Source organism: Amblyomma mixtum, chromosome 6, assembly GCF_055824585.1.
Source record: "Amblyomma mixtum isolate Tamu chromosome 6, ASM5582458v1, whole genome shotgun sequence".
Classification (NCBI taxonomy): Eukaryota; Metazoa; Arthropoda; class Arachnida; order Ixodida; family Ixodidae; genus Amblyomma; species Amblyomma mixtum.
In genome coordinates, this window is record NC_143017.1 from 109490147 (window position 1) to 109513911 (window position 23765).

General features: G+C 47.6%; 2 protein-coding genes across 2 annotated transcripts in view; both read right to left on the bottom strand.

Moving 5' to 3' along the window:
- Positions 1-208: 208 nt before the first annotated feature.
- LOC149340007 (uncharacterized) lies at positions 209-5289 on the bottom strand. The gene is made up of 4 exons (XM_089550621.1): positions 5210-5289; positions 2568-2701; positions 2106-2232; positions 209-348 (listed from the first exon to the last, which is right to left on the bottom strand). Exons 1-4 carry the CDS (start codon positions 5232-5234, stop codon positions 275-277), a joined length of 360 nt encoding a protein of 119 aa, XP_089406747.1. The 5' UTR covers positions 5235-5289; the 3' UTR covers positions 209-274.
- Positions 5290-6644: 1355 nt separating this feature from the next.
- LOC149340008 (nephrin-like) overlaps positions 6645-23765 on the bottom strand; it is a 45413-nt gene continuing 28292 nt past the window's right edge. The window contains exons 14-20 of the mRNA XM_089548749.1: positions 22950-23237; positions 18342-18623; positions 14938-15237; positions 13662-13958; positions 12232-12402; positions 11019-11143; positions 6645-9267 (exon numbers count right to left, since the gene is read on the bottom strand). Of these exons, the coding sequence (XP_089404875.1) occupies positions 9025-9267; positions 11019-11143; positions 12232-12402; positions 13662-13958; positions 14938-15237; positions 18342-18623; positions 22950-23237 (1706 nt within the window). The 3' untranslated portion in view covers positions 6645-9024. The remainder of the gene's footprint in view (positions 9268-11018; positions 11144-12231; positions 12403-13661; positions 13959-14937; positions 15238-18341; positions 18624-22949; positions 23238-23765) is intronic.

The window sequence follows — 23765 nt, forward strand, 5'->3', positions numbered from 1 at the left end:
CTCGCAAGTGGGTGACAGCGCACTGCGCGTGCGTGCGGCACTTACGTGCGCTGTTGCAACTAACTAAATGCAACGGCGAGGGGGCCTATTTTGCAACCGCTGCTACTCCCATTGCCGTTAGAGAGTTTTTGAGCAGTAGACATAAAATTTGATAAGCTGACACATTCAACGGTGGAACTCGTATGAGGTGGTTTATTCTCCTGTTGGGGAAAAAAAATCGTTTCTTCGACACGGAGTTCAATCATGGAGCAAGCTTCCAGCTCGTATGTGGACGCTACGCTTCGTCGATCGCCTGCAGGGCTGGCAGGAACGATGCTCCGCGCATTCGGCACCGGCTGTCTCTGCAACCTGACACGAAGAGGAGGAAGAGACACCGTGAAGCGCTGCGTAGCACGGATCCGGATGTTTTCCCGAGGTCAGGGTATCTTAGAACAAATATTTTCATGGCGCAAATATTTTCACGGCGGTTGGTGGTTGGCGCTCTTTCTGTCCATTTCTTTCTATCTTTTCCTGTGGTGTGCCTTTTTGCGCCGTGAAAATATTTGTAGCATGAACCAACAAGCCCTGCATCAAGTACTTTTGTATCTTAGAGCCCGCAGCTACAAAAATAAACATAAACCCAGGTTATAACACACGTAGTGTGTGGTAAATACGAAGAAGCAATTCTGCGTACTTTGCTAGAATTTGGCAGTATCCTTCCCGATGTCGGCGCAGACACAGTCAATATACCGGAGATCACAGCGTTCAAAGCTAAGCGAAGTTATTGGGAGGGGACCTGTGGTAGAAGCTAGTGAGGAACGTTTGGATGATTGATGGCTTAGAACAGGGCAGTGACTTTTTATTCGCCGCCATTGAGTAAAGATACAAGTTAAGGATTTAAATTCGGTAAAGCACACATGTCAATTGAATTTATACTTAAAAACGGAATTTTCTACATAACACACTTTGTTTCTGAGAAAGCTATATAGCTTTCCTTTGTAGCCGTATGGCTGCGCTTGGGTGGATGTCAATGAGTAATTACTCCCTTATTACATAGCACACTTAAGCTTGAATTAACAGTTAAAAAAACCATGTAAAAAATTGCACCCAGCATAAAGCACCCTCCATCACACCATTTCACAGGGGCACTCGTAACATCCATCGGGTGCCGCGCTGGCACAGTGATTATGGGGCTGGGCTATTGCCCCGGAAGACGCGGGTTCGATCCCGGCCGCGGCCGTCGAATTTCGGTGGAGGCGGAATTCTGGAGGCCCGTGCACTGTGCGATGTCAGTGCACGTTAATGAACCTCCGGTGGTCGAAATTTCCGGAGCCCTTCACAACGGTGTCCCTCATAGCCTTAGTCGCTTTGGGACGTTAAACCCACTTAAACCAAACCATCTTAACCTCCATCCATCCCATGCTTAGATGAAGGCCATTTTTCTGCGCCACAATGAGATATTGCTAAGGTATTTCAGACGTTTGTTGCATGTTTTCCGTGCACCTGATTGATATCTTCACGTTTATGGTCAAAAACAAGTATTAAAGGCGTTCATTTATTAACGCTGAGGTATGCTGTAATGGATGCAGACTTAAGAATACTTGGCAGTATACTTAGCACATGAAAGCAATGGGTATTTTTTTTTCTTTATACTATTATAGACGAAGCAGTTTATGTTCATCATTTTCATCTTGGCACACTCGAAGACACTTCATTACTTCTTCGGAGTGTTAAGGAGGATATGTATTTCGGGCATCTCTTCCCGCCATTTTACTTGCTTATTTCTGGCTCGTTTCCATTTTTGTAAAACAGAACGAGCATCGGTCCGCATAGCTCGTTCTTATCTGTAGCCTTGAACCTTGCTCATGAACTATCGTTGTTAAGCTGCAATTCGTTGTTAGGATGGACGCTGTCTTTTTCAACACACTGCCCGTTTATATTTTCGGTGGTTCATGTAACACAAAATAGACGCAGCACATTTCGCTCCGTTTCCTCACACCCAGCAAAGCAGTACTCCCAGGCGCTAAGTGCCATTATTGTAAACGGACCTGACGTACACCTGCAACCACGCGGTGCGACAGGGATGGCTGTGTGGCGAACCAAAGAAATTGAAAGTGCACACCTACCGTTGGCCGGCCTATCCCTGGTGGCGTACTGAAAGCCCTCCCCGCCGATCAGGAAGCCCAGTTCAGCCGGCTGGCGCGCTGGTTCTCGCAGCAGACCCAGCACACGGCCCAGCCTAGCTTCTTCCGTCTGCGTGTGGCGCACGGCACGGACAGACAGTAGGCGGGAGCATCAAACATTGTATCATGTTGACATGGCCACTCACTACACATGCCAAAGACCGGCTTATGAATCGGAACCGCGGCATCGGGAAAAATAATTGCAAATACACAGTTCTAGAAATAAGTTTTCGCGAGTGAAGAAAGGGAAGAAAGAGAGTGGCATGCTACTAGATATTGTCACGAGGCTGTGACTTTAGTGAATTATGCTTAAGTGATCGACTACTGACATCCAGGCAGGGATGAATTCGGAAAATCGTGGGAAATCTTCCTGCTGCGGCACCCGGAGGTACTAGGTTCGCTTACCTGCGGATAGTCGACAGCCCTTCTACCCATCCTCGGTATTGTATTCGTCGTCTTCGAGAAGAACTGTGCCTGCGTCACACTGAGGAGAGCTAGGCAGCAGCAGAGAGCCAGGAGGCCCTCTAGGCCGACCCACTCTGCGGAAGGAACAAGGGAGATCCAACCTGAATGCATGACTCAGGCTCGTCAACGCCAGGGCGAAAACACTTGGCCTAGAGGAAACACAACTTTTCGCGAACGTGCAATGTTTATTACTTGCACCTTTTAACTCAGAGGTGTTCCTTTATTTTTTCGTTGAACTTGCGTGGTCTGCAAGACATGTTTAGAGGAGTAGTCCGCGTCGCTAAAGTCAAGCAAAGAATACGGCCTAATAATCTCCGTTTCGCCATGCCCTGTTCTTAATATTTAGCTTGACACCGATTTTATCACTACGCGGAGGCTACTTGAGCAGCACTACGAAAACGGAACGAGGAGAGAGTACAACATGAGTTCGGTTTTTTCAACTCCCGCGTTCCGAGCTTTGGTGTGTCTAAATACAGGGAAACTAAGTTGGACCTCAGAACCGTACGAGCCCCGGTCAAAATGGAACGTTTTTTTTTTTTAGGCTACTCTGTAGTTCGTGAGGAGACTGGCAAATCAGCTATGGTGGATCAGCAGCTAGAGTCCTACCGCTGACCACGAGGTCGCTAGCTTAATTTAAAATCCGAAAAGGCTGCATTTTGGTGGAGACGAAATGCATAAAACATTCGGGTATCGAGATTTCGCTGCGGCTGCTTTAATGGGTAACATGTACTTTGCGGCCTTCACAACCGAAAGATCAGATCTTCATAAGGGAAGACATATTGTTGAAGTAATACGCAAGCCTTCCTGCCGCGCTGATTGCTTGGAAGCCGTATTCGAAGCAGTACTTTACAATTGCTGCAGTGGCAGCTCAATCTGCCACAGCAGCTCAACTCAGCGCGCCTCGCAGGAAGGCATTCGAACCTGAAGGACAGAAAACAAAGCTCACGTGGAGACACTTCATGGGACTGATAAACGGGAGGTCCTTGGAATGCTGCTACGAAGGTACAAGATTTTCAAGCAAGAATTCGATAGAAGATTTTGCCAATTGCTGTTTATCTCAATGAATAACAACGTTAATACAGGAAGACCCTCGCACGCAACGGGACAAACTCGTCATAACGTGAAGGTTAGAAAAAAGACAGCTCATCTAGGAAGCACTCCATAAACTAAATAACTCAATTATAGTTGCTCTTGGATTGTTTATTCTTAGCAGTCGGGAAGAGATTAAGGCAGCGTATACTCTCATGTTTTACCCCCGCAGTTGACGGCATCACCAATGTGCATATTGATGTATAAGATCCTTTGTTAGTTCTGGGAGAAACAATTCTGCAGCAAGAAGATGCAGAGAAACGATGTTGTGAATGTACAAAGCGTATAAAGTCAGCTGTCACCACGCATAAAGAGTGATTAATCACTAGTGTAGCCACTGCTTATGCTTACAGATTAAGACTCGAGTGATCAAAGACGTGTGCGAGCGCTAACACTTTGCTTGACGAGATCCATTCTCGAGATCCATGCCTCGCGAACAAAGGTACAACTTGTGCAGCAGTTTGGAGCGAAAGATCAAGCCAGGGAAACAGATTAGATCGATCATGATTTCCACAGTGTGGTCCAAACAGCCTAAAATTTAGTGCCGCACTCCTTTATCAAAAGCGAGTCGAAAGATATGGCAAAGGCTTTGCGCTCGTCGATTTTTGCGCATGTCACACACATCTGTTAGGACGTCTTGACCGCGCTAACTCACCGAGCAGAATGACTGCAAGCACGCGGAAGATGGAGCGGAAGATGGAGCGGAAGATGGGGTGTGAAATACTTGTAGCGTTTATTTTTTTTTTTTTCAACTGCAATGAATGCTGTACAGAAAGATCTACCTTCAAAACGCCTCGAGAATCTTCGTATCGGACAGAGCGTACTTATTGTACCCTCTTGTTAGTGCATACTGCTCCACACATTAGCCAGGAGCTCTCGAGAGGCACGCTCCTAGGTACGCTGGTGCCTGCCGCTCAGTTAAGCTACCTTGAGGCATAAGAAGAAAAGAAGGACGTGTATGAAAGCGCTTGCACGGTAGAATTTTTTATGGTCTGCTAGTGAAATATTAATTTTTCCATTTAGGACAGTTTCTGGAGAGTAAGCACTTTTGAAATAGCCATTTTTATCATATCAAAGCTCAAAACATACAAACATGCCTATTTCATAGCCAATATTGAAGAGATAGAGAGAGGGGAAGACACAAGAACGGAAATATCGGGAGGTTAACCATATAATTCCCGGTCGACTACCCAACACATGAGGAGGGGGAGCGAGCCCAGGTTGTCCTCTTCTGGCCTACAAAAATGAAGGACGCCCACTGTACAACTACAGGCCAGAGGTCAAACCCTAGTTTCTTAAATATTTGAAGGGCGCGTTGGCTGCTTTCCTGGCATGCCAAGGTATGACAGATTAAGAATGTGTTGAGCGGTCACCCCTCATCACGTCGCGGTTTGAACGGGCTTTCAAAAAGCTCCGTACTACTCCCTCGTTATTGGGCAACCGCGGCTAGCGGTCCATTGCACAGTCGCGACGACACGAGCAAGGAGGCTCACCTTTAACACCGCCGCGGTTCCTCATCGCAGTGGAGCGAAGCAGAGAACAAAGCTCTGCGCCGGATCGCTCTCACACGACGTCTTTATATAGTGCGCGCGCGGGCCCGCACTGCAGCTGCTTCATATTTTGCGCGGAGTCAGCGGCGCAAACCCAATTATCGCCCGAGACGCGGGCGCCCGCGAACACTAATCGGGATCAGCAGGCGCTGGTGGTGACGAGTCGCCCCCGTTTCGACGCCCTCCTTCCGGGTGGAGTGGCCCCCGCACAGGGAGCACTCATGGCGACCACTTAGTCCAGGTATATGGAGCACGCGACACTTCGGTGTTGCGCTACTGGGACCCGCACTCTGTCGCCGTGCACCTGTCCGCATCAATTGTCTTCTTCCACTGCGGTTATTTCATTTGACCCGCGCGCTTGGACGCTAATCTTGTTCTGCTCATTACACCGAACTTTCATCGTCGCGTGTTATGCCTTGTGTCACTACGTAGCCCAGAAGGAGAGGTGCTCGCGCAATGCATTTACGTCGTCCGATACGCTGAGTCGACTCAGTTCCATTTCTTCTTCTTGATATCACCTAGTATATCATTAACTCGCGTTTTCTCCCTGGCCCACTCTGCACTCTCCCTGTCTCTTAACCTAACGCCTATCATTTTCTTTTGACAGTTCGCTGTGCTCTCTTCCGCTTAATCTCTAGCCTAGCCTATTAGTTAGCCTCCACATTTATGCCCCGAAAGCGAGTACTGCAGCCCAACTTAACTCACTCGTAATGACCAGCCTAACTTCGTCCGCTGCAAGACATAGGCTTTTCTCCCGTATCCCTCCAGTTAACCCAGTCCTGCGCCAGCTCCTGTCACCTTACCCAGCTTAACCTAACCTAATACAAACAAAGCAAATCCTGCTAAGCCATTCGCCAATTATTCTCAGTGAATATTTCCAAATTAAATCATCATTAAATTCGAGATAACATTAAAATCGTATCTCACGTAGTTCAAACATGCATATTCGTACCCCACAATTCTGGACAAAAACATTTTTAACGAGAAAGTATTTATGAAAGTAAAGTTTTCATATATTGCAAAATTTTACTGCTCCAATAAATATATCCGCAGATATCCCGTGATCAGGCTTACCTGTTTTTACTATTAACCTTCTTGTTGTCGTCATAAACGTTCCCTATTGGTTTTTTATGACTGTGTTAACTATTAGATGCGAGCGATAGAAAAACTTTTAAAAGAAATATTTTGCTACGCATCAGAAGAATGGACCGTTACCTTCAATACTTTCATAACAGCAGCTTACAATGTTCTAAAATTCAAAATTTTGTCCAAGAATGCTTGAGAGGTGTCTACTGGTGATAAGCTCTCGGTCCCGGTCGTGTAAAGTAGTTTTATACGATGTGTTTTCCTTTGGTCACCAGAAAAAGAAAACAAACAATAGCATAGAAAAATGTTTATTTTTTCACAAACGCGGTGGAATATTTCATTCAATACAAAATCTCTTAAACTTCATAAAAATGTTTCTGCATGCCAGAGGATGCAAACAGTGTCCCATGGCAGTCTGTTCAATTTACCTTCCCCATACCATGCTGTAAACGACGGAGCCTGCCAGAACACTGAAAGAAAACCTTCGATTGAGGATTTCGTGATTGAATCAGTAACGGGGTTCTGCTATGTTATATACAGCGTGTGGACAGCAAAACCGGATGACCTCTTTGTGATCACTAGAGGAAAAATATTACCAGTCTCCTCTCTCATGGTATTAACACCAGTTATATGACAGTCAGCTAGAGGCCTGTCATAATAGCCCCGCAGTAAGCAGTTTCCTGAGTGTTCTGGAAAAGTGGTTCGTATGAAAATTAGCTACCCGAAATGTACGCACCAAACTTTGTGAATAATGTTTTTTCGAGAGAAGATCCTGACGAGGAGGTTGTACAGTGGTACTAATCTCGCAGGAATGTCTTTACTGTAGACCGTCCGTTTGCCTGAACAAAAGCGGATGACTTTTAGCGTGCTGGTCATTTCGAAGCTTCCATTCGCCAATGGATTCTTCAAGCGAGAAACGCGCCGCTCAACTATGTCCGGGGGTCGTACAAACGGGACAGAAAACCGAGACACTCCATCGCTGCTGCAGCGAATAGCCCGCCCCATGGCAACAGTCAGTTCTGTGCTTTACTTTTTTATCGCTATTATCGGTGGGCTTTGTCTCATAACTACTATAAAGCTTACCGTTCGTCCTAAACTCATATCCAGAGGCATGGGCGGGGCTCTCGTTAACAGCTTAACAGAGATGAGTTGTAGATTTGTGTACGAGTATAGCTAGTAAAACATGTCTGAAATGACAAAGTACAGCGTATAGAGGACATCAGGCGAAGGGGAGTGACGCTCGGCGCATCGTGTAAGTCGTTCCGCGTCGTCTCGCATTTTCTTCGTGCTGTACTTAATCGAGGGCTGGTACCCTTGGCCAGCACTTGCCACCCCAGTATCACCTCTTCTGCCCCACCCTTATGGCAGGTACCGGCCTATTAGAGCCGTACATTCCCCTAGTTCTCCAAGCTACGTATTGGAGTTGTCGTCCTTTCTGCACCCCATTCCCCCAGCATTAGAATGAACCAGAATAAGAAGACAGTGCAAAAAAAAACAACAAAACAAAACAATAAGATTGCCCCAAGTCTAGTCGCCGTCGTTTCCACAACTATATACATATGTACAATACTGCCGGTTCGGGGGCAGGGCCACCCTATGCTTGGTCTCCATACTCCGGCGAAGGCTAACTTGGGCAACCAAATTCGAACCGGAAGCCCCTGAACCAGTCTGCGATGCAGAGTGCCCTTGTTCTCAGCCCCGAGTCCGTCCAATAATTCACATATCCTACTGCGGCTATGGTGGTGTGCGGCATGGCGTGATGACATACTTGTTTCAACCATTTTGTGAACAACCTGGCGCTGATAACTTGTCGTATCCTAAGGGTAGGCGGATGTAATTTTTTTTTCAACGACAGTGGCGCGTAACAATGGGCCGCACTGATTGGTCAGCATGTAATGGCGTCACGCATGACATCTCCCGCAAGTTGCCGCACTGATTCGTCCGCACGCAATGAAGTCACTCATGACCTCGCTGTAACGCGCCACGGCCGCATCAAGCTCAGTGGTTCGAACAGCGGTGTCACGAGTGACGACATAATAATGCTATGCGTGCACTATGCCAGAAAAGTAAAAAAAAATAACGAATGAGCGGTAGTATATTCATCGCCACAAACAGCTGCCGCTGAATCACCCGTTATATAATTGTAACAGCCCTATCACTTTTTTCCTCTCTCCACTGCCGCGCGCATCCCTAAGCATGCGATCTGCTACTAACGAACGTTGAAGCAGCACTTACCACCTAGACTCCTGTTGCATTCATCCGACTCTAATCCGAAGCGATCGGATAGAGCTCACACCACGCCAGCTGGTGACGAGGAATAACTTCACGTTTCCCACGATTATGATCACCCAGTAACCGCGTGGCATATTCACCCTTGGCAAAACGCACACCCGAGTCTCTCGCAAGGTTGTTTGAATTATGGACATATGGCGTAATACAGGGGCACAGAATAGAAGTCTCTGCAACCGTATAATTCAGCACAGGGTGGCAGGTTGCTGATCCAGTGTACAAAATAGGACCACAACCATTCACTCCGGGAAGTGATGCGTGAAGGAAAGAGTCAATTCACTCGTGGTTTGCAGTCACAGCCTTGCAGAGTGCTTTCGGAGCGGCCAAAGGACCGACTCGCGGCATTATGCGTGCATCTCAGTCAGTTTTCGGCACGCTTATGGTCACACCATGTGGCTTCCCAGCTTTCCCAGAACGCAGCTGACGGACGCCTGTTGATGGCTGGCTGTGGCGCACACTATGGAGTCCTGCGCGCACTGCACGTGGTTGGACTTGCGTGGGAGCGGCGAGTCGCTGGTGTCGAACGCCTCATCAGAGTGCGGTACTGCTCCCGGAGCACAGATGGCGCCGGTGCAGCACTGTTGGGAGTCGTCACCTGCAGGCTCTTCTTCGGCTGGTCGTATTTCCTGCAGGAGCACGAATAGGCAAACTCTGTAAGGCAAAGTGCTATCACAAAGTATATTCCCTGTAACCGCAGGGAAGGGCTAACAAGACTGGAAATAAATCAATATTTGTCTAATATGTATTATCTGCCTATTCCAGCAAAATGTTCTTCATGCACATAAGTCACGAAAACTGTACGGCGACATAAAAGATGAGGCGCAAAAAGAGCGTGGTAAATTGCAGTTAGGCTTTTACTGGTGGGCACTGCCGCAATCATGATATTGCACTTGCTGCTGCTGGTAAGTATTTTGATAGCGATTATGTTTATCAACTATTTCTATCATCCCAGTACCAAGCAAAAGAAGCTGGTTTATGTCTGCCCGTTTGTATCTGGACTTGTATTGTACGGCTTTAGGTTTAGCTATATTAATCTTGAGTCCAGCAAGATTAGACCAATCTCAAATTTCGATCAGTTCAGATTGAGAGTCCGTTCGAACTTCGCTCATATGCTTGCTGGAAGCCAAGACTCATATCATCCGTATAAAGCACGAAGGATGCGGCATTGCTGATTTAGATGTCACACCGGAAGGTGGTGACATTGACGGACGATGTTCAACGAATACGTTACATTCTAATAGGCTTAAGCAAGATGGCGTCGCACTGAGTGGTGTGAAATCGGTGCCTATCGCATGCGCGAATACTGAAAGCATCGCCAGCTACCAGGGTCGAACCTTGGCCGAGTTCCTCTCCCACTGAGAGGCCTCGTACAAAGCCAACCTGCAGGAACCAGATCCATTTTCCATTTATTCTAGCGTCTTACAGAGGCATTCGCTTCGAGAAGGGTTGAGTTTTGGAAAGCATGGTACTGTGCAGTCCTGATAGTCGTAAACCGGAGCGCAGTTAAGTAAAGACGCACTGAAAGCTAAAAAAAAACATTGTTTGAAACGAAGATTGCTTGAGTTACTGAGGAGCTGTAATGGAGAGAAATATTTTCTGCAAACAAACTTTTAGTTTCCATATATAATCTGCGCATATTTACTGCAAAGTGTATGGATGGGAGCTTGCCTCCTTACTGATCCGCGCGTCTTTACGCATCTCTCGTTTTAACAGCTTGATTCTTGAGACTAAAAGAAAAATCTTTCAAGTTGCCTCACAGGTTCAGAAAAAGTTATTTTTTGACACTTTTATACCGTGCACTGTTACCAGTGGTGCATTATTTAAGAGCAGCACGGGAATCTGCCATTTTGACGGCTGTATAACGCAAGTGATGCTCTAACAAAATTTAAAGAGAATCTTCTTAGCCATTATGAGTAGTAACTAGTGCTACTGCTCGCAAGAGAACTTAGAGCGGGTCGCACCGCTTACACCTGCTGTTACTGAGGGTGGAGGACAGCTCGAATTCGACATTCAGTGAAAGCAGCTATGACAGTTCTTTTACTAATGATAAGAGGCGTAGGCATAAGCCGCAGGTGCCGCTTAGCGATTTTTTTTTTTGTGAAACCATGAGGCATCGGCAGGAAGACCACTCTCTGCAAGCACCCAAGTCACCAGGTGAATAAGAAATGTTGAAGGGGGGCCATAGCAAAGGTCATCTCACTGCTATGCAGTTAGTTAATAGACGTGTTCGTTGTTATTGTAACATTTATAGGAGAAGGCCATTCGCTCTTCTAAAACCGGGTTTCTTGTTAGTGACGACTTTTTTTATTAGAAACAACATGTTAATGTTTTCACTCGAGCAATTCGATTCAAATCCGTTCATGACATCTTCACTTACAGTGACGGTGTGACCAAGATAGACATCGCTTGTCGCCATCGAGTGTCCGTCGAATGTGGACTCATGGCTGGCCGAATTGCAGAACTGCATGTCCGCTGAAGGACCGACAGAACTCTTCTCGGATGCTGCGGAGAGAAAATAACGGACATCCGTACGGTAGTTGCTCTACTTAACGAAAAAAAGGTCTTGACAGTACATCGTTGCTCTATGGCCCTTTCGATTGTCAGAAATCAAACAGTGCCCGGTACATCATATGCGTAAGCGAATATCATGCATTACATATGGCGGGTCTATGAAAGTTTCCCTCCTGCCGTGGGCTTAGACAAGCCTTAATTGAGCCCCTTAAGCTGAAATATTTCTTGCATCATGGGTTCACAATTCGTCCAACGTGCAACCCTGACCTTTATTTGCGATTACCCAGAGTATCCCACTGCGATGCAAAGTTGCTGTGACGCCTACAGTCCGGAGTAGCACATCAAAGTGCGCAATGATTTCTAACCGCAAGTGCTGACCGCAGAGAGGTACCAGAGCGGTCTGTGTGTGGCAACTGAACATTTTAACTAAGCAGCATTGTGCTAAATGCACACTTGGCCTTTTTACGGCAGTTTGGAGCCACAAATTCATGGTTACCAGCCCTAGAAAGTCACAAGAGTATTTTTACGATAATTGAGGAAAATGTGATAGAATATCCGGCTGTACTCGGTGGTTTGCTCTACGTGCGTCATGCTCTTCATATCGTCCGTCCCTGCTATTTATTCATTTATTGATATTGCGGCCTTGGTTGTAAGACCCATGCACAGTAAAAACATATGCATGGAGCTCAACGGAACAAACGCCTGGTCAGCTTATTGCTTACCTTCTCTTCAATCTTGGTGTTGATGAAAAAAACGGACAGGACGGTTGCCGATTTGTTAACCGAGATTCAGCGACAGATGTTTGAGCGTTTCAGATACTGACTATAATACGTTTAACTTTCATTTTCCACCTTCTCTGGTAGAGCGGTGTTGCGTCACTATCCTATTTTTTCCATTCACTCTATTATCCTATCTTTCGTGGTGTCCCTGCATGTCAACCAATCAGCGTGGCGTGGTGCACGTGCTTAGCTTTCCCCCTCCCATTTCCTCCTCACTATCCTTCGTCTTACGCCAACCACGCCGCATCCACTGGAAACGGGCCTATCGCTGTAAAAGCGCCGCGTTGTCGATGCACGTACCGGCGAGCCGCCGTCTTCTCCTCCGTCGCCGGCGCACCAGGCAGGCAGCCAGCAGTCCGTTAAGCAGCAGCGTGGCCCCGGCTGCCACGGTGACCAACAGAAACTGCGCCACCGTCGCTTGCCGGCCTCCCAGCGCGTCCATCACGGCACCGCTGTCGGGCCAGCCGGATGCTGCGCACGCGCTCTGCGTTATCGCCACTGCATCGTACACCATGGTCGGCGCAAAAAACTGAAATGCATAACACGTTCCTGCTGAGGCCGGCGGCGATTACTGCGCCACGCCGATGCAAGTCGACGTGATGCATGGTAAATGCTTTCTGTTCTCCCAGCGTGCCAAGTTACCTGCAGCTCGCCCTGCAACACCTCTTCACTGCGTTGAAAACGCTTGCGACCACGTTATGCTTGCTACCTTACGGACAACGCCTGCGCATCGGTGACGGATAGATAGATCTTATTGGCGTTACATTTGAATCTGGGCGCAGATTGAAGCCTAGCCTTGCTTAGTAGACTGAAGTCCCTGCTTAAATTTTAACTCCTAGCATTCGGTTCTTTGCTGCTTGTCTGTAAAGTCGCAACGAAAAAAGATTAGCACAGTGACGCGACACCGGAGCGCCAGATAGCAACGCTTGGCGCTGCGTTTACGAGCATGCCGATAACAAAAGTGCCAAGGGGTGTTCGCGAAGTAGGGCGCTGCGCCTGCCGCACAGTGCGATTTTCGTCACTCCGTAGACGTCATTGTGCCAATCTTTTTTCGTTCGCCACTTACTTCTGTTATGCTAATTCTTCCTTGCCTACCCTTAAAATCCAAAGCTTTTGACAGCCTCACCACTTCCATTTTGATATCTGGATGTATAGCATTAGAGGCTACCAGATGATGGTTAATGTTCTATGAACGTTAATGTTAAATATATATGCATGTTAAGGCTGAGGTCCCACGCTTTCTCTATCACTGTTCATTTATCACAATGTTTGGCGATCGCTATGGTCCTGCCGCTTATGACAGAAGAACAAGTTTCAGCTCCTTAGAAACAGAAATGTATTTACTTCTCAACGGTACGCGTTGTAAATTATTGTTGGTATTACAAGAATGAGCAAAACACGGAGTGCACAAACAATACTTTGTTCGATTTGCATGCTTGCGTGCGGTATTTAAGAAAAAAAAAAAAAACTACAGCACACACAAAAAAAGAAACGCTGGCGCTGGTGTCCACCTGCGAAAGACCGCTTCCGCACAATACTTTGTGCTTAGCACTGCTAAATCACCGGCCAATTTTTTTGCTCAATCCACTCGAAAAAATAATATTAGCAACATATCGTTCAAAATCAAATATTTTTATATTTCTAGAGCTAGAACTTGTTTTTCACAGCGATCTAGCAAACACTGTGAAAAATGGGGAGTGGCCACGCAAGTGTAATGCTCGTCGGCTCACCCCTCGTGGCGACGACCGGCGACTCGTGGCTGTAGACGCTCTCGCCGAGCGCGTTACGCGCCTGCACGCTGAACGCGTACTCGGCGCCGGGCTCGAGCCCCAGCACGAGCATCTCGGAGACGCCCGGCGCCGAGGCGGCGTGCTCGTAGCGGACGCTGCCGGGGCCGCCACCCAGGCGCCGCGACCGGACGCGGAACTGCTGCTCGAGGCCCCCGTCGAAGCCCGGTGACCAGACGAGCAGCACGCTGGAGTGGCTCACGTTCAGTGCACGCACGGAGGTCGGGGGGTCGGGCTTGCCTGCGTAGCGAGGATGGTCCCAGTGAGGATGGTCATGTGACCTCAGCAGCCGCCGGTGTAGAAAGAAATTTTCCATGCGAGGCGTGGTTGACCATAGTAATACGTGTCTAGCTAGCCTGTTACTGCATAGGGGAAGGACGAAATACAGAGGTATACGCTATTTCAGTTTAGTTTAGCTTATAGTTTATTGCGGTTTAACTTCCCGAAGTGACTCAGGCTATGAGGAACGCCGTAGTGAAGGGCTCCGGAAATTTCGACCATCTGGGGTTCTTCAACGTTCACTGACATCGCACAGTACACGGGCATCTAGAGTCTCGCCTCCATCGATATTCGACCGCCGCGGCCGGGATCGAACCCGCGTCTTTCGGGTCAGCAGCCGAGAGCCATAACCGTTGAGCCACCATGGCGGCGCGTGATTTCAATGCCAGTTTGTTGTCTTGCAGGATAATTAGTTGGGTAGGAAGGAACTCAGCAGCTTTTATTGTTGGCATCATGCGAGAAAATTGCGCGTGTATGCCTGCTCTGTGTGAGAATCCGGAAGGAGAAACAAAAACTGAAAGTGAACGTGACGCGTTTTTGCCGAAATATTCAAGGGCAACGGAACAACCTTGCGTCTCTTTCAATGAACAGACTCATTCATGAGTAGAAAAATGAAGCGCGGTTCGCATCTGTAGCAGTCTTAGCATCATTAATGATAATGACAATACTGCGCTACCTATGGTTCCAGGCCAACCAGCCAATAGTTTTTATCAGTGTGAAAAAGAAACAACTTTAGGAACACTTCTAACACCTTCGAATGTACCCACGTACGCCGCCTGGCTTTGACCTCTACCGCTTCAAGTCTCTGCAAAGATGGCACAACTTTCGCTTCAACTCTTCGGAGTTACCGAGTGGCAAAGGCTGCACGGGTTAGCAGCCAACCCGGAGGAGTGGTGATTTTGACAAGTGATGGCGCGCGCGGACGAAGAGGAGCACATACCTCTCGGGCGCACCGTGAACCGGGACCAGTCGGAGCCGAGCTCGTTGCGCGCCGTGCACGTGTAGCGGCCGTAGTCGCCGGAGTCCACCCGATCGACGACCAGCGTGGACCTCCAGCGTACGACGTCCTCCTGCTCGCTGCGCACCAGGCGTCGCATGTCGCTGCCGTCCAGCGGGGCCTTGCCGAACGTCCAGAGGAACGCGGGCCCCGGCGCCCCGTGCGCGGAGCACGACAGCGCCAGCGGCCGACCCAGCTCTGCGGCCAGCGTGGTCTCGCGGGCCTGCAGCATGGCCGCCTTGACTGCGCCCATGGGAGGAAGCGTATACCGCAATCAGGCAGACTGACCACGACCCATACAAAAATGGTCTCTAGACTTGCTATGGACTTCTTATAGGCTCGATTGCCTCCTGTAGATATTTAATTCTTTCTATTCGTAGTGTATAGACCGTCTGCAGACAAAATTCTGCTAAATGTTGATTTATTGGGGTTTAACGTCCCAAAGCGACTTATACCCGTGCCACACGGACAGATTTAATGCCATTAAGTGCTTACTGCCTTAAGTTTAATGGCATTCGTGTGGTGCCACACGCATAAATTTAATGGCATTAGCCTTACTGCCATTCGCGACCTACTGAGTTCGCCACAACTCATTCGCCCGTGCAATGTGTACTCTCGTTCCCATTCCACACGCAGAAAAGCGTGCAGCTTTGTTAGTAACAACTTCCTAGCCAGTAGGAAATGGTTGATTCTTAACTTTCAGTCAGATGAGGCATCTATATCGCATTTTCGTTGCAAAGAGAGCCATTTTAACCAGCCTTATTGACAGGTACTCTCGACTTATGTGCTGACATGTGAGTTTATGGCTACTTTTTCGACTTGTAAAGCAGGAACAGCCGTATTTTCTGGAAAGTCGTTTTCACATTACATTTGAACAACATTCCCGATATATTATACTCATTAGGAATGTTTATATTCAGATGAAACTTTTGACCACCTTGCAAGCGTTATCGTCATCGCCACTTTCGATAATGGCATTAAATGTGGACGTGTAGCACCAACTCCAAAAATAATGTCATTAACAAACTTAAGGCCTTAAGCATTTACTGCCATTTCTTGTGCGCGTGTGGCACGGGTATTAGGCTATGACGGACGCCGTAGTGGAAGTCTCCGGAAAATTCGACCACCTGGGGTTCTTTAACGTGCACTGACATCGCACAGTACACGGGCCTCTAGAATTCCGCCTCCATCGAAATTAAGCCGCCGTGGCCGGGATTGAACCCACGTCTTTCGGGCCAGCAGCGGAGCGCTTTAACCACTGAGCCACCGTGGCGGAAAAATTCTACTGAAGTGTACGGCCATAAACCTATAGGTTGTCAATAGACTGCCTATATGATTTGTCTTATCTAGAGACTAGTCGATAGGACTTGTCTGTAGAAAGTCTATAGACTTTATTGACAGAAGTTTATGGACAGTCATATACTGTTTACAGAAATTTTTGTCAGAGGAACAGCAACATGGCTCCTTGAACAATCACTGGATGTGATAGCTGAATGTTTGTCGAAGCTGCTGTTCCTTTCTGACAACCAATTTTCCCGAAGCGAGCCTTTAATGGTACTCCGAGGACTGTTTGAAGTGAGCTTGTATTATTCGCTCTGTAAAAGCAGAGGCTGATTTCAGTGAAAAGCGACCTTTTAGAGGCTTCGAAATTAAAAAAAAAATACAGGTGTCTTCAACACTGGCCGTTCCCACACACAAATTGTAGTGCGCCAATACAGCTTTTTATTCGATCACTGAGACTAGGCTACACCGCCATTACCTTCCAAAAGGGATCACGGAGTTCTTTTCGGTCTCGACTTTACAAGTTCGAATAAAGCGGTGGGAAATTATTTAAATCCTATTTTATCAGCAAGAGATACGTATTTCTCAACATCATCAACACATCAACATAACTAGAAAGGGCCCTGAATTTATTTATACTAAGAACGAAAATTGACACGACTTGTCTTCAGTGTCCTTTTAACGCAATGACGTGCCTTACAATTATGATTTGGGGCACATCGAGACTTGCTTGGACAAAAACTCGCAGAGTGACCATGTATCTCACGCCTGTTTACAATTCCTTCCCATAGGCGTGATTTTTCCTATTGCTTGAGATTTCCAAGATGGACTCGAAATGTCATTTAATTTTCTACATCAACTGAAGAAGAACGGTAGTTTTGGCGAGTTCGTAACAATTGATGATAGTTCAACAGCGCAAACAAACAGCACAGACTACTCTGTCCTGTTTGTTTGGGCTGTTGAACTATCATGAATCTTCTACATAACTTGTTGCATGTATTTTCACGCCGTGGCGATAAGCTCTGAGCAAGGTATACATGTTGTAGGTGATGCGATGCGTTCAAACAATGTCCGGCTCACGCCCCAGCTTGGATGCAGAAGACGGACCTGGCATCGTCTTGTTTATTATGTGGCGTGTGCGGTGATGTAAAACAGTACTTCATGTGCTGCCCAGATTTCAATGCGGAAAGGCGTGTTTTAATCGCTTCCCTCAAGAGGGCAGTCGCTGCACGCGCTGCAAGACCTCGTTTATCCGCACGGACATTACTTATACAGACATCAGGTTTCCCACCTTCGTCTAAAATTTTTTAGAGAATGTAACCTCTAGAGGGTCACAATAGGAGTCGACATTTGAGGGGATTGGGCGCATTCCGGTGTAGATCTGCCATGCCACAGGTCTATGCCGAAAATATCCCATTTTAATTAATATCTAGGTGCCGCTTCGGTGGAGCAATTACCGGCAGCAGGGTTGCAAAGTTAATCACCAGTAGCTAACAACCTAAACCTGTTTGTTTAGCCAGTCAACGCACTCACGATAAATTTTAAGACAGTATCCGTGACGTCACAGTTTGTCCAAAAGCCAGTTGCGGTATCTTGGTTTCTCCGGCTTTGAAACACTTCTACTCAGTATTTTGAAGAATGGTCTTTTATACCGGAAGGAGGGGACGCTAATGAATGGGATGCGATTATCAACTCAAAATGTAGAAAAAAAAAAAAACACCGGCGTTGCCAAGCTGGAGCTAGCACAAGAGAGTCTGAGGCTGAGCAAATCTGAGCGAAATTATCCTATTAGGCGATTGACAAAAAACTGGTTGTCTTTATTGCACCTCTTCGCTTGGTTGTACCTCCTATCGATTGCCTCAATAGTTCCTGAGCCTCAGCCACTCCTTGACTATCTCTTTTTTTCGACGTCCATTGTGATAACATAACACTGAATCGAGGCCACACCACACCTGTATCAGGGTACATCCGAAGTAAGAGAGATAAGCATTTAGAAGTCCGCTGTCCCTGTCTGCATAGAATATGAAGAAAAAGACAAAAAAAAAAAGAAAACCACGTGCGCTCACACTTGACGACGAGCCGCGCGGCGCGGGAGACCTGGCTGCCGAGTCCGTTGTGGGCGACGCACTCGAAGAGGCCCTCGTCGCCCCGCGTCACGTTGAGCACCGTGAGGAACGCTCGGCCGCGCTCCAGGAGCAGCCGCGTGCGCCGCCGCAGGTCGAAGCCCGGCCGCCGCCAGCCGACCACGTCGTCGGTCAGCGGGTCCGCGTCGGCGGCGCACGCGAACGACGCGTTCTCGCCGGCGCCGGCAAGCACCTGCTCGGTGATCTTGGTGATGCTGGCGGGGTCTGCAACAAGCGTCCACTCGGCTTCAGACAAGCTCGCTTGGAGCGCGACAATGCGAAAGTGCAGCATCTTGGATCCTCACAGAAACCCGTGTACACGAGGGAGTTTTGTGATATCCCCGTTGAAAAATGTGTATAGGCTTGATTAAGTCAGCAAATAAGGTTAAGGCACATTTGGTTTGGCTTTATAGGATTAATGTTCCAAAGCGACTCAAGTTATGAGGGACGCCGTAGTGGAGGGCCCCGGGTAATTTCGACTGCCTGGGGTTCTTAACATTCACTGAAATCTCACAGCACACGGGCCTCTAGTATTTTGTCTCCATCAAAATGCAATCGCCGTTGGCGGTACTGAACCCGAGACTTTCGTTTACTGTGCGATCTCAGTGCATATTAAACAGGCCCAGGGGGTCAAATTTGCACAGAGCCCTCCACAACGGCGTCCATCATAGCCGGAGTCCTTTTGGGACGTTAATCCTACAAAGCCAAACGTGCCATAATCCTGTTTGCTTACCTATTCAAATCTATACATCTTTCACTAGGACAGAAGTTGATCTTCTTGAGTGTGGGGATGGAAGGACGAAGGTGTGTCATTCATCCTGATTGTTAGTGCATACGTGTAACACGCAGTAAAAATAAAATTCAACTTAGCACTCGTGTAAGCGATTTCATCTTCACGTCTAGTGCGGTGCCTGCGCTAATTAGGTGTTTCGAAAGCGAACGCCAGGGAAGGGGGCGTAGGACTAGACGGAGATGTCGACGGGACAGCGGCGGACTGTTAGCAGTTAAAGACAGGCCTTAAGTCCATCCAAGCCTAGTTAACTTCAGCGTACGGTTCTGCATTTTTTTTTTTTGCCGTTAATATTTGAAATACTCCTTCCTGCGCACACGATTCTCCGACGTACGTTGTACTTTTTACGAAAAGGCAAGTCACAATGTCATAAAAACTGCCTTAAAGCGCTCTGTGAGGTTCAAAATTGTGAAGGAAAAAATGCAAACTCAGGTCATTCACGTGTATAACGATGTAAGTTTTCTTATTCATATTAATAACACATTACAAAGGTAGAATAGAGATCTCAAATATCCCTCGTTGAACCCAATAACTTAAAAATAATTAAATAATTTTCGGGAACCCTGCTCGATATTGCCTGAAGCAGGTCTTCAAACATGAGCTCCAAGTTTTGCGCACGGTCGGATGTTATAACCTCTGAATTCCTAGAGTGAAACCAAAAGCGAAGAGCCATACTTACCATGAAAGGTCGGTAGGTTTGCTGACTCGTGTTTGAGCAAGCGATTAAGCGAAGAAATTGCATGATTGCGCAAGTAGTACTTATTTATACAGCGGGAATGGCCCCGTTAAGAGCTGTGGAAGCACTTTCTTTGTCCGTTATATATGTTTGACCGTAATCTTTTTATTCATGATTCAGAAGGGGAGGGGGGCGGGGGGTTCGCTATTTTTGTTTCTATTTTTGTGTCAGAGCCCCTACAGCATATATAGGGACTGCACTTTTCGGCTTAAACCGAAAAAAAAAGACGATAAATGTACGCCGAAATAAATTCTGAAAAATCGGTTTTAACCAAAAAAGGTCTGAGCCCTTGATGCACACACCGCAACTAGGTAGCTAAATACTAGAAGTTACACTCGGTCAGAGAAGGAAACGAAGTGTGGAAGCCAGGTGGTGATGAAAAACTTTTATTGCCAACGTCCCTAATCCGAGGCAGCGGACGCCAGGGGAGTGGTGAGACTTCGTGCCTTTGGAATAACTAGATCAATTGTGTGTTTTGAATTAATGCTCCTCTTCCTTAGACGCCTCTGCAGACTGGGAGGCTTACACTGTTCGCCATCATCATCTGCTGGCGCAGCGCTGTTCACTGTCATCACCCGCCTAGGGAAGTTAGTTGGTGAATAAGGTTTTCTTCGCTGCATGTAAAGACACTGGACAGCGTGCGTAAGCGTAACGAAAAAATTATAGCTATCACGATAGTTAAGCTGCAGTTCCATAGCTGTAGTCAACACGATGACTAAGTGATGCCCCGGCATCTCGCACAACCTAGCACAACTATCAGCGGTAAGTTTGGCAATCAACCTTTCAGAAATCAACTGCCGTTTCAGTTTTTATCTAACAGTTCCCTCATTGAATTTGCATTGCTTTCTTTACTGTCGATAGTATCTCTGTCTGCAAGCTCAAATTAAGTGCTTTATCAGTGATTAACGAACATTTTTCTGCTAATTGCTTGCAAATTGATTTCTCAGGCTGTCAAAAACGGCAAGTTCAACCTCAGTAACTTTTGGCCGAACAGAAATACCTTATTTTTAAAATTCGCCCGCAGGAAATAACATTTACCAAAATAGCCTCGCCGCGGTGGCTCAGTGGTTACGGCGCTCGGCTGCTGACCCGAAAGACGCGAGTTCGGTCCCGGCCGCGGTGGCCGAATTTCGATGAAGGCGAAATTCTAGAGGCCCGTGTGCTGTGCGATGTCAGTGCACGTTAAAGAACCCCAGGTGGTCGAAATTTTCGGAGCCCTTCACAACGGTGTCCCTCATAGCCTGAGTTGCTTCGGGACGTTAAACCCTAATTAAACCAAACCATTTACCAAAAAAAAAAACGAAAACTGCCTTCTCAAATAAACATCGAGAAAATTGCGCCGAATTTTATAAACATAAAAATAACGAGAAGTGCACTCGCTAGTTATATAAGGCAACTGGCAAAAGAGATGAATAAGAGTACAAACCAAACATCCACCACCTTTGCTAACATTACTTCGCTCTTGATGATAGCGGTGCACGTTACAGATACTTGCAGGGTGTAGCTCTCTGGCATGCTTGAAACTGTAGGTACCGTCACAAAAAATGCAGGGTATATTGGGGCTCTTGTTGCTGTTTGGGAAAGGGTAATGTGATATGACTGCTGAGACGTGAAACAAGTTTATAACGATATTCCCAATGGCGGTGCTATAGGTTTGGTTTGGTTTATGTGGTTTAACGTCCCAAAGCGACTAAGGCTATGAGAGACGCCGTAGTGGAGGGCTTCGGAAATTTCGACCACCTAGGGTTCGTTAACGTGCACTGACATCGCACAGCACACGGGCCTCTAGAATTTCTCCTCCAAAGAAATTCAACCGCCGCGGCCGGGATCGAACCCGTGTCTTTCGGGGGTGGCGCTATAGGGGACTCGGAGCTCCGGCAACGCCTCCGAAAGTAGGTTAAGATTTGAGTGGATAGAGAAACTTCCTGCCGGGAGTGCTCGTACTTATCATTGCACAAGCGATAGCACGTGAAAGACAAGGCAGCACACGCGGAATCCAACACGAGCTCTGCTCCGACATTGTGATCAACCAGTGAAGGAGACAAACTGCGCGTTCCCCGAGGGCTCGTAAACAGGGCTGCCGTAACAGATTCATTCAATGGAATCCTTACCAATTAACATTTTCAACAAAGTGCGCATACCACACATACGAGAGCAGAATCGATGCGCATCAGGCGACCCTGAGTGTATGCTTCTCCTGTTGTCCACCCTTGGTGGGTGGAGCCCGCCTACCAGGAGAAATCTGCCGAGAATCGCGCAGCCAACAGCTGTTATGGTGCCCTTGGCTTCGACAAAGACAGCTCGTGCAGACAGCTAAGGAGATTTGACGGCGGGGTTGGTGAATGGCTTTCCAAGACAAGCAGCGCCTCTACTGTGTTTATTCACTTCCACTACCAATTTTCTCGCATCATTTATGAGATGAAGGTAAGCCCACTCGCTCAGTCGCCTCTCGTCGAAAGGTATTCATCAACTCCCGCCGGCAATCATCGGGCATCAGCGCAAGCGTACAGTCGGCGTCACACTTGTGCAGAGCGCACGAGCGTCGCACTGATTTGCAAATAAATGGAAGCGCAATCGCAGCCACTAGGTTTTTGTGGTAACACTTCTCCGAAACTAGGGTCACGGAGACTTCGTTTCTACGTGGAAACGATGTGCATGTTACTTGTTAACCGTCAATCCCTGACTAATTTGCTGCTTTTTTTTTTTGCAGCGTGCTGAAAACTGTTCAGCCCGACTAGAAAAGACAGAGAGTCTACTTTGTAGTATACAGAACTTATAATCGACCCGCAAAACAGACGCGAACGGAAGGTTCAAGAGCACGCTCACACGATGGTAACTTCTACCAACCTTTCTGACAACTTTCAGCAAGGGTTTCGACCGCAGTTTTAAACACCAACAAGCGTTATTGGAAGTTAGCGTTCTGTGCGTCTTAACTTTCAGTCCACCTCTGTTCTGCGGCGAGATTTTAAGTGCGGTTTGCCGCACCAGCAACACGTAAGATGTTCTACACTCGTGAAGTACTCACAGCGCACTTTGAGAAGAAGCACCGCTCTGACGGCTCCCACGCTGTTCCTGGCCTCGCACTCGTAGCGTCCGCTGTCCTCCTTCAGCGCGCGCCCGATGACGAGTGCCGAGGCGCGGTGGAAAACCCTACGCGTCTCCCGCCACGATTCCTCTGGCAGCGGAGCGCCCTCCTTGGTCCACGAGTAGCTTATCTTCGAAGGGTAAGCCTTCGCGGACAAGTTCAGCACGACGCTGTCGCCTTGCTTGACCTCGTGTTTTGGGGCGGGCGGGTGCAGGAACAGTGGCTTGTCTGGGAAAACCAAAAGCACAGGCCAGCTCTTAGACCTCGCCTGCAAACGCCATCGGGTATCGCCAATTTGAGCACGAGTGAAGCGAAAGATGGGCAGGCAAAGTGCATTGTCGAGATCGGCGCCCACACATGCCAACTGCTTCGGCACCCGGCCACCATTAAAACAGCCCGACACCGTCGTGTATCGTCCAAGATGCTAAACATTCAACAGTGTTAAGTGCAGAACTATCGCAGTGGTAGTGCTCTGTCGCAACTTGCCAAAGTATTTAAGGTTTATTTGGTGTTCAGACTTGATCGACAGGAATGATTTGCCAGCGCAGTCAGAATACTGCGTTTTAATATCATGAGGCTCTGTTGATGAATATGGACATATGTGTTGATTACACTTCATTGTCATTTTATTTCGACTAAAGTTTTCATCTCCTTCTGGAAGCCCTGTTCTAAAAGTGTCTTTGTTCCGCTTGTTTGTTCGTACTGGTTTTAATGGTGGCATTCCTTCGCTATGTAGATAGATGTTAACAAAATGAA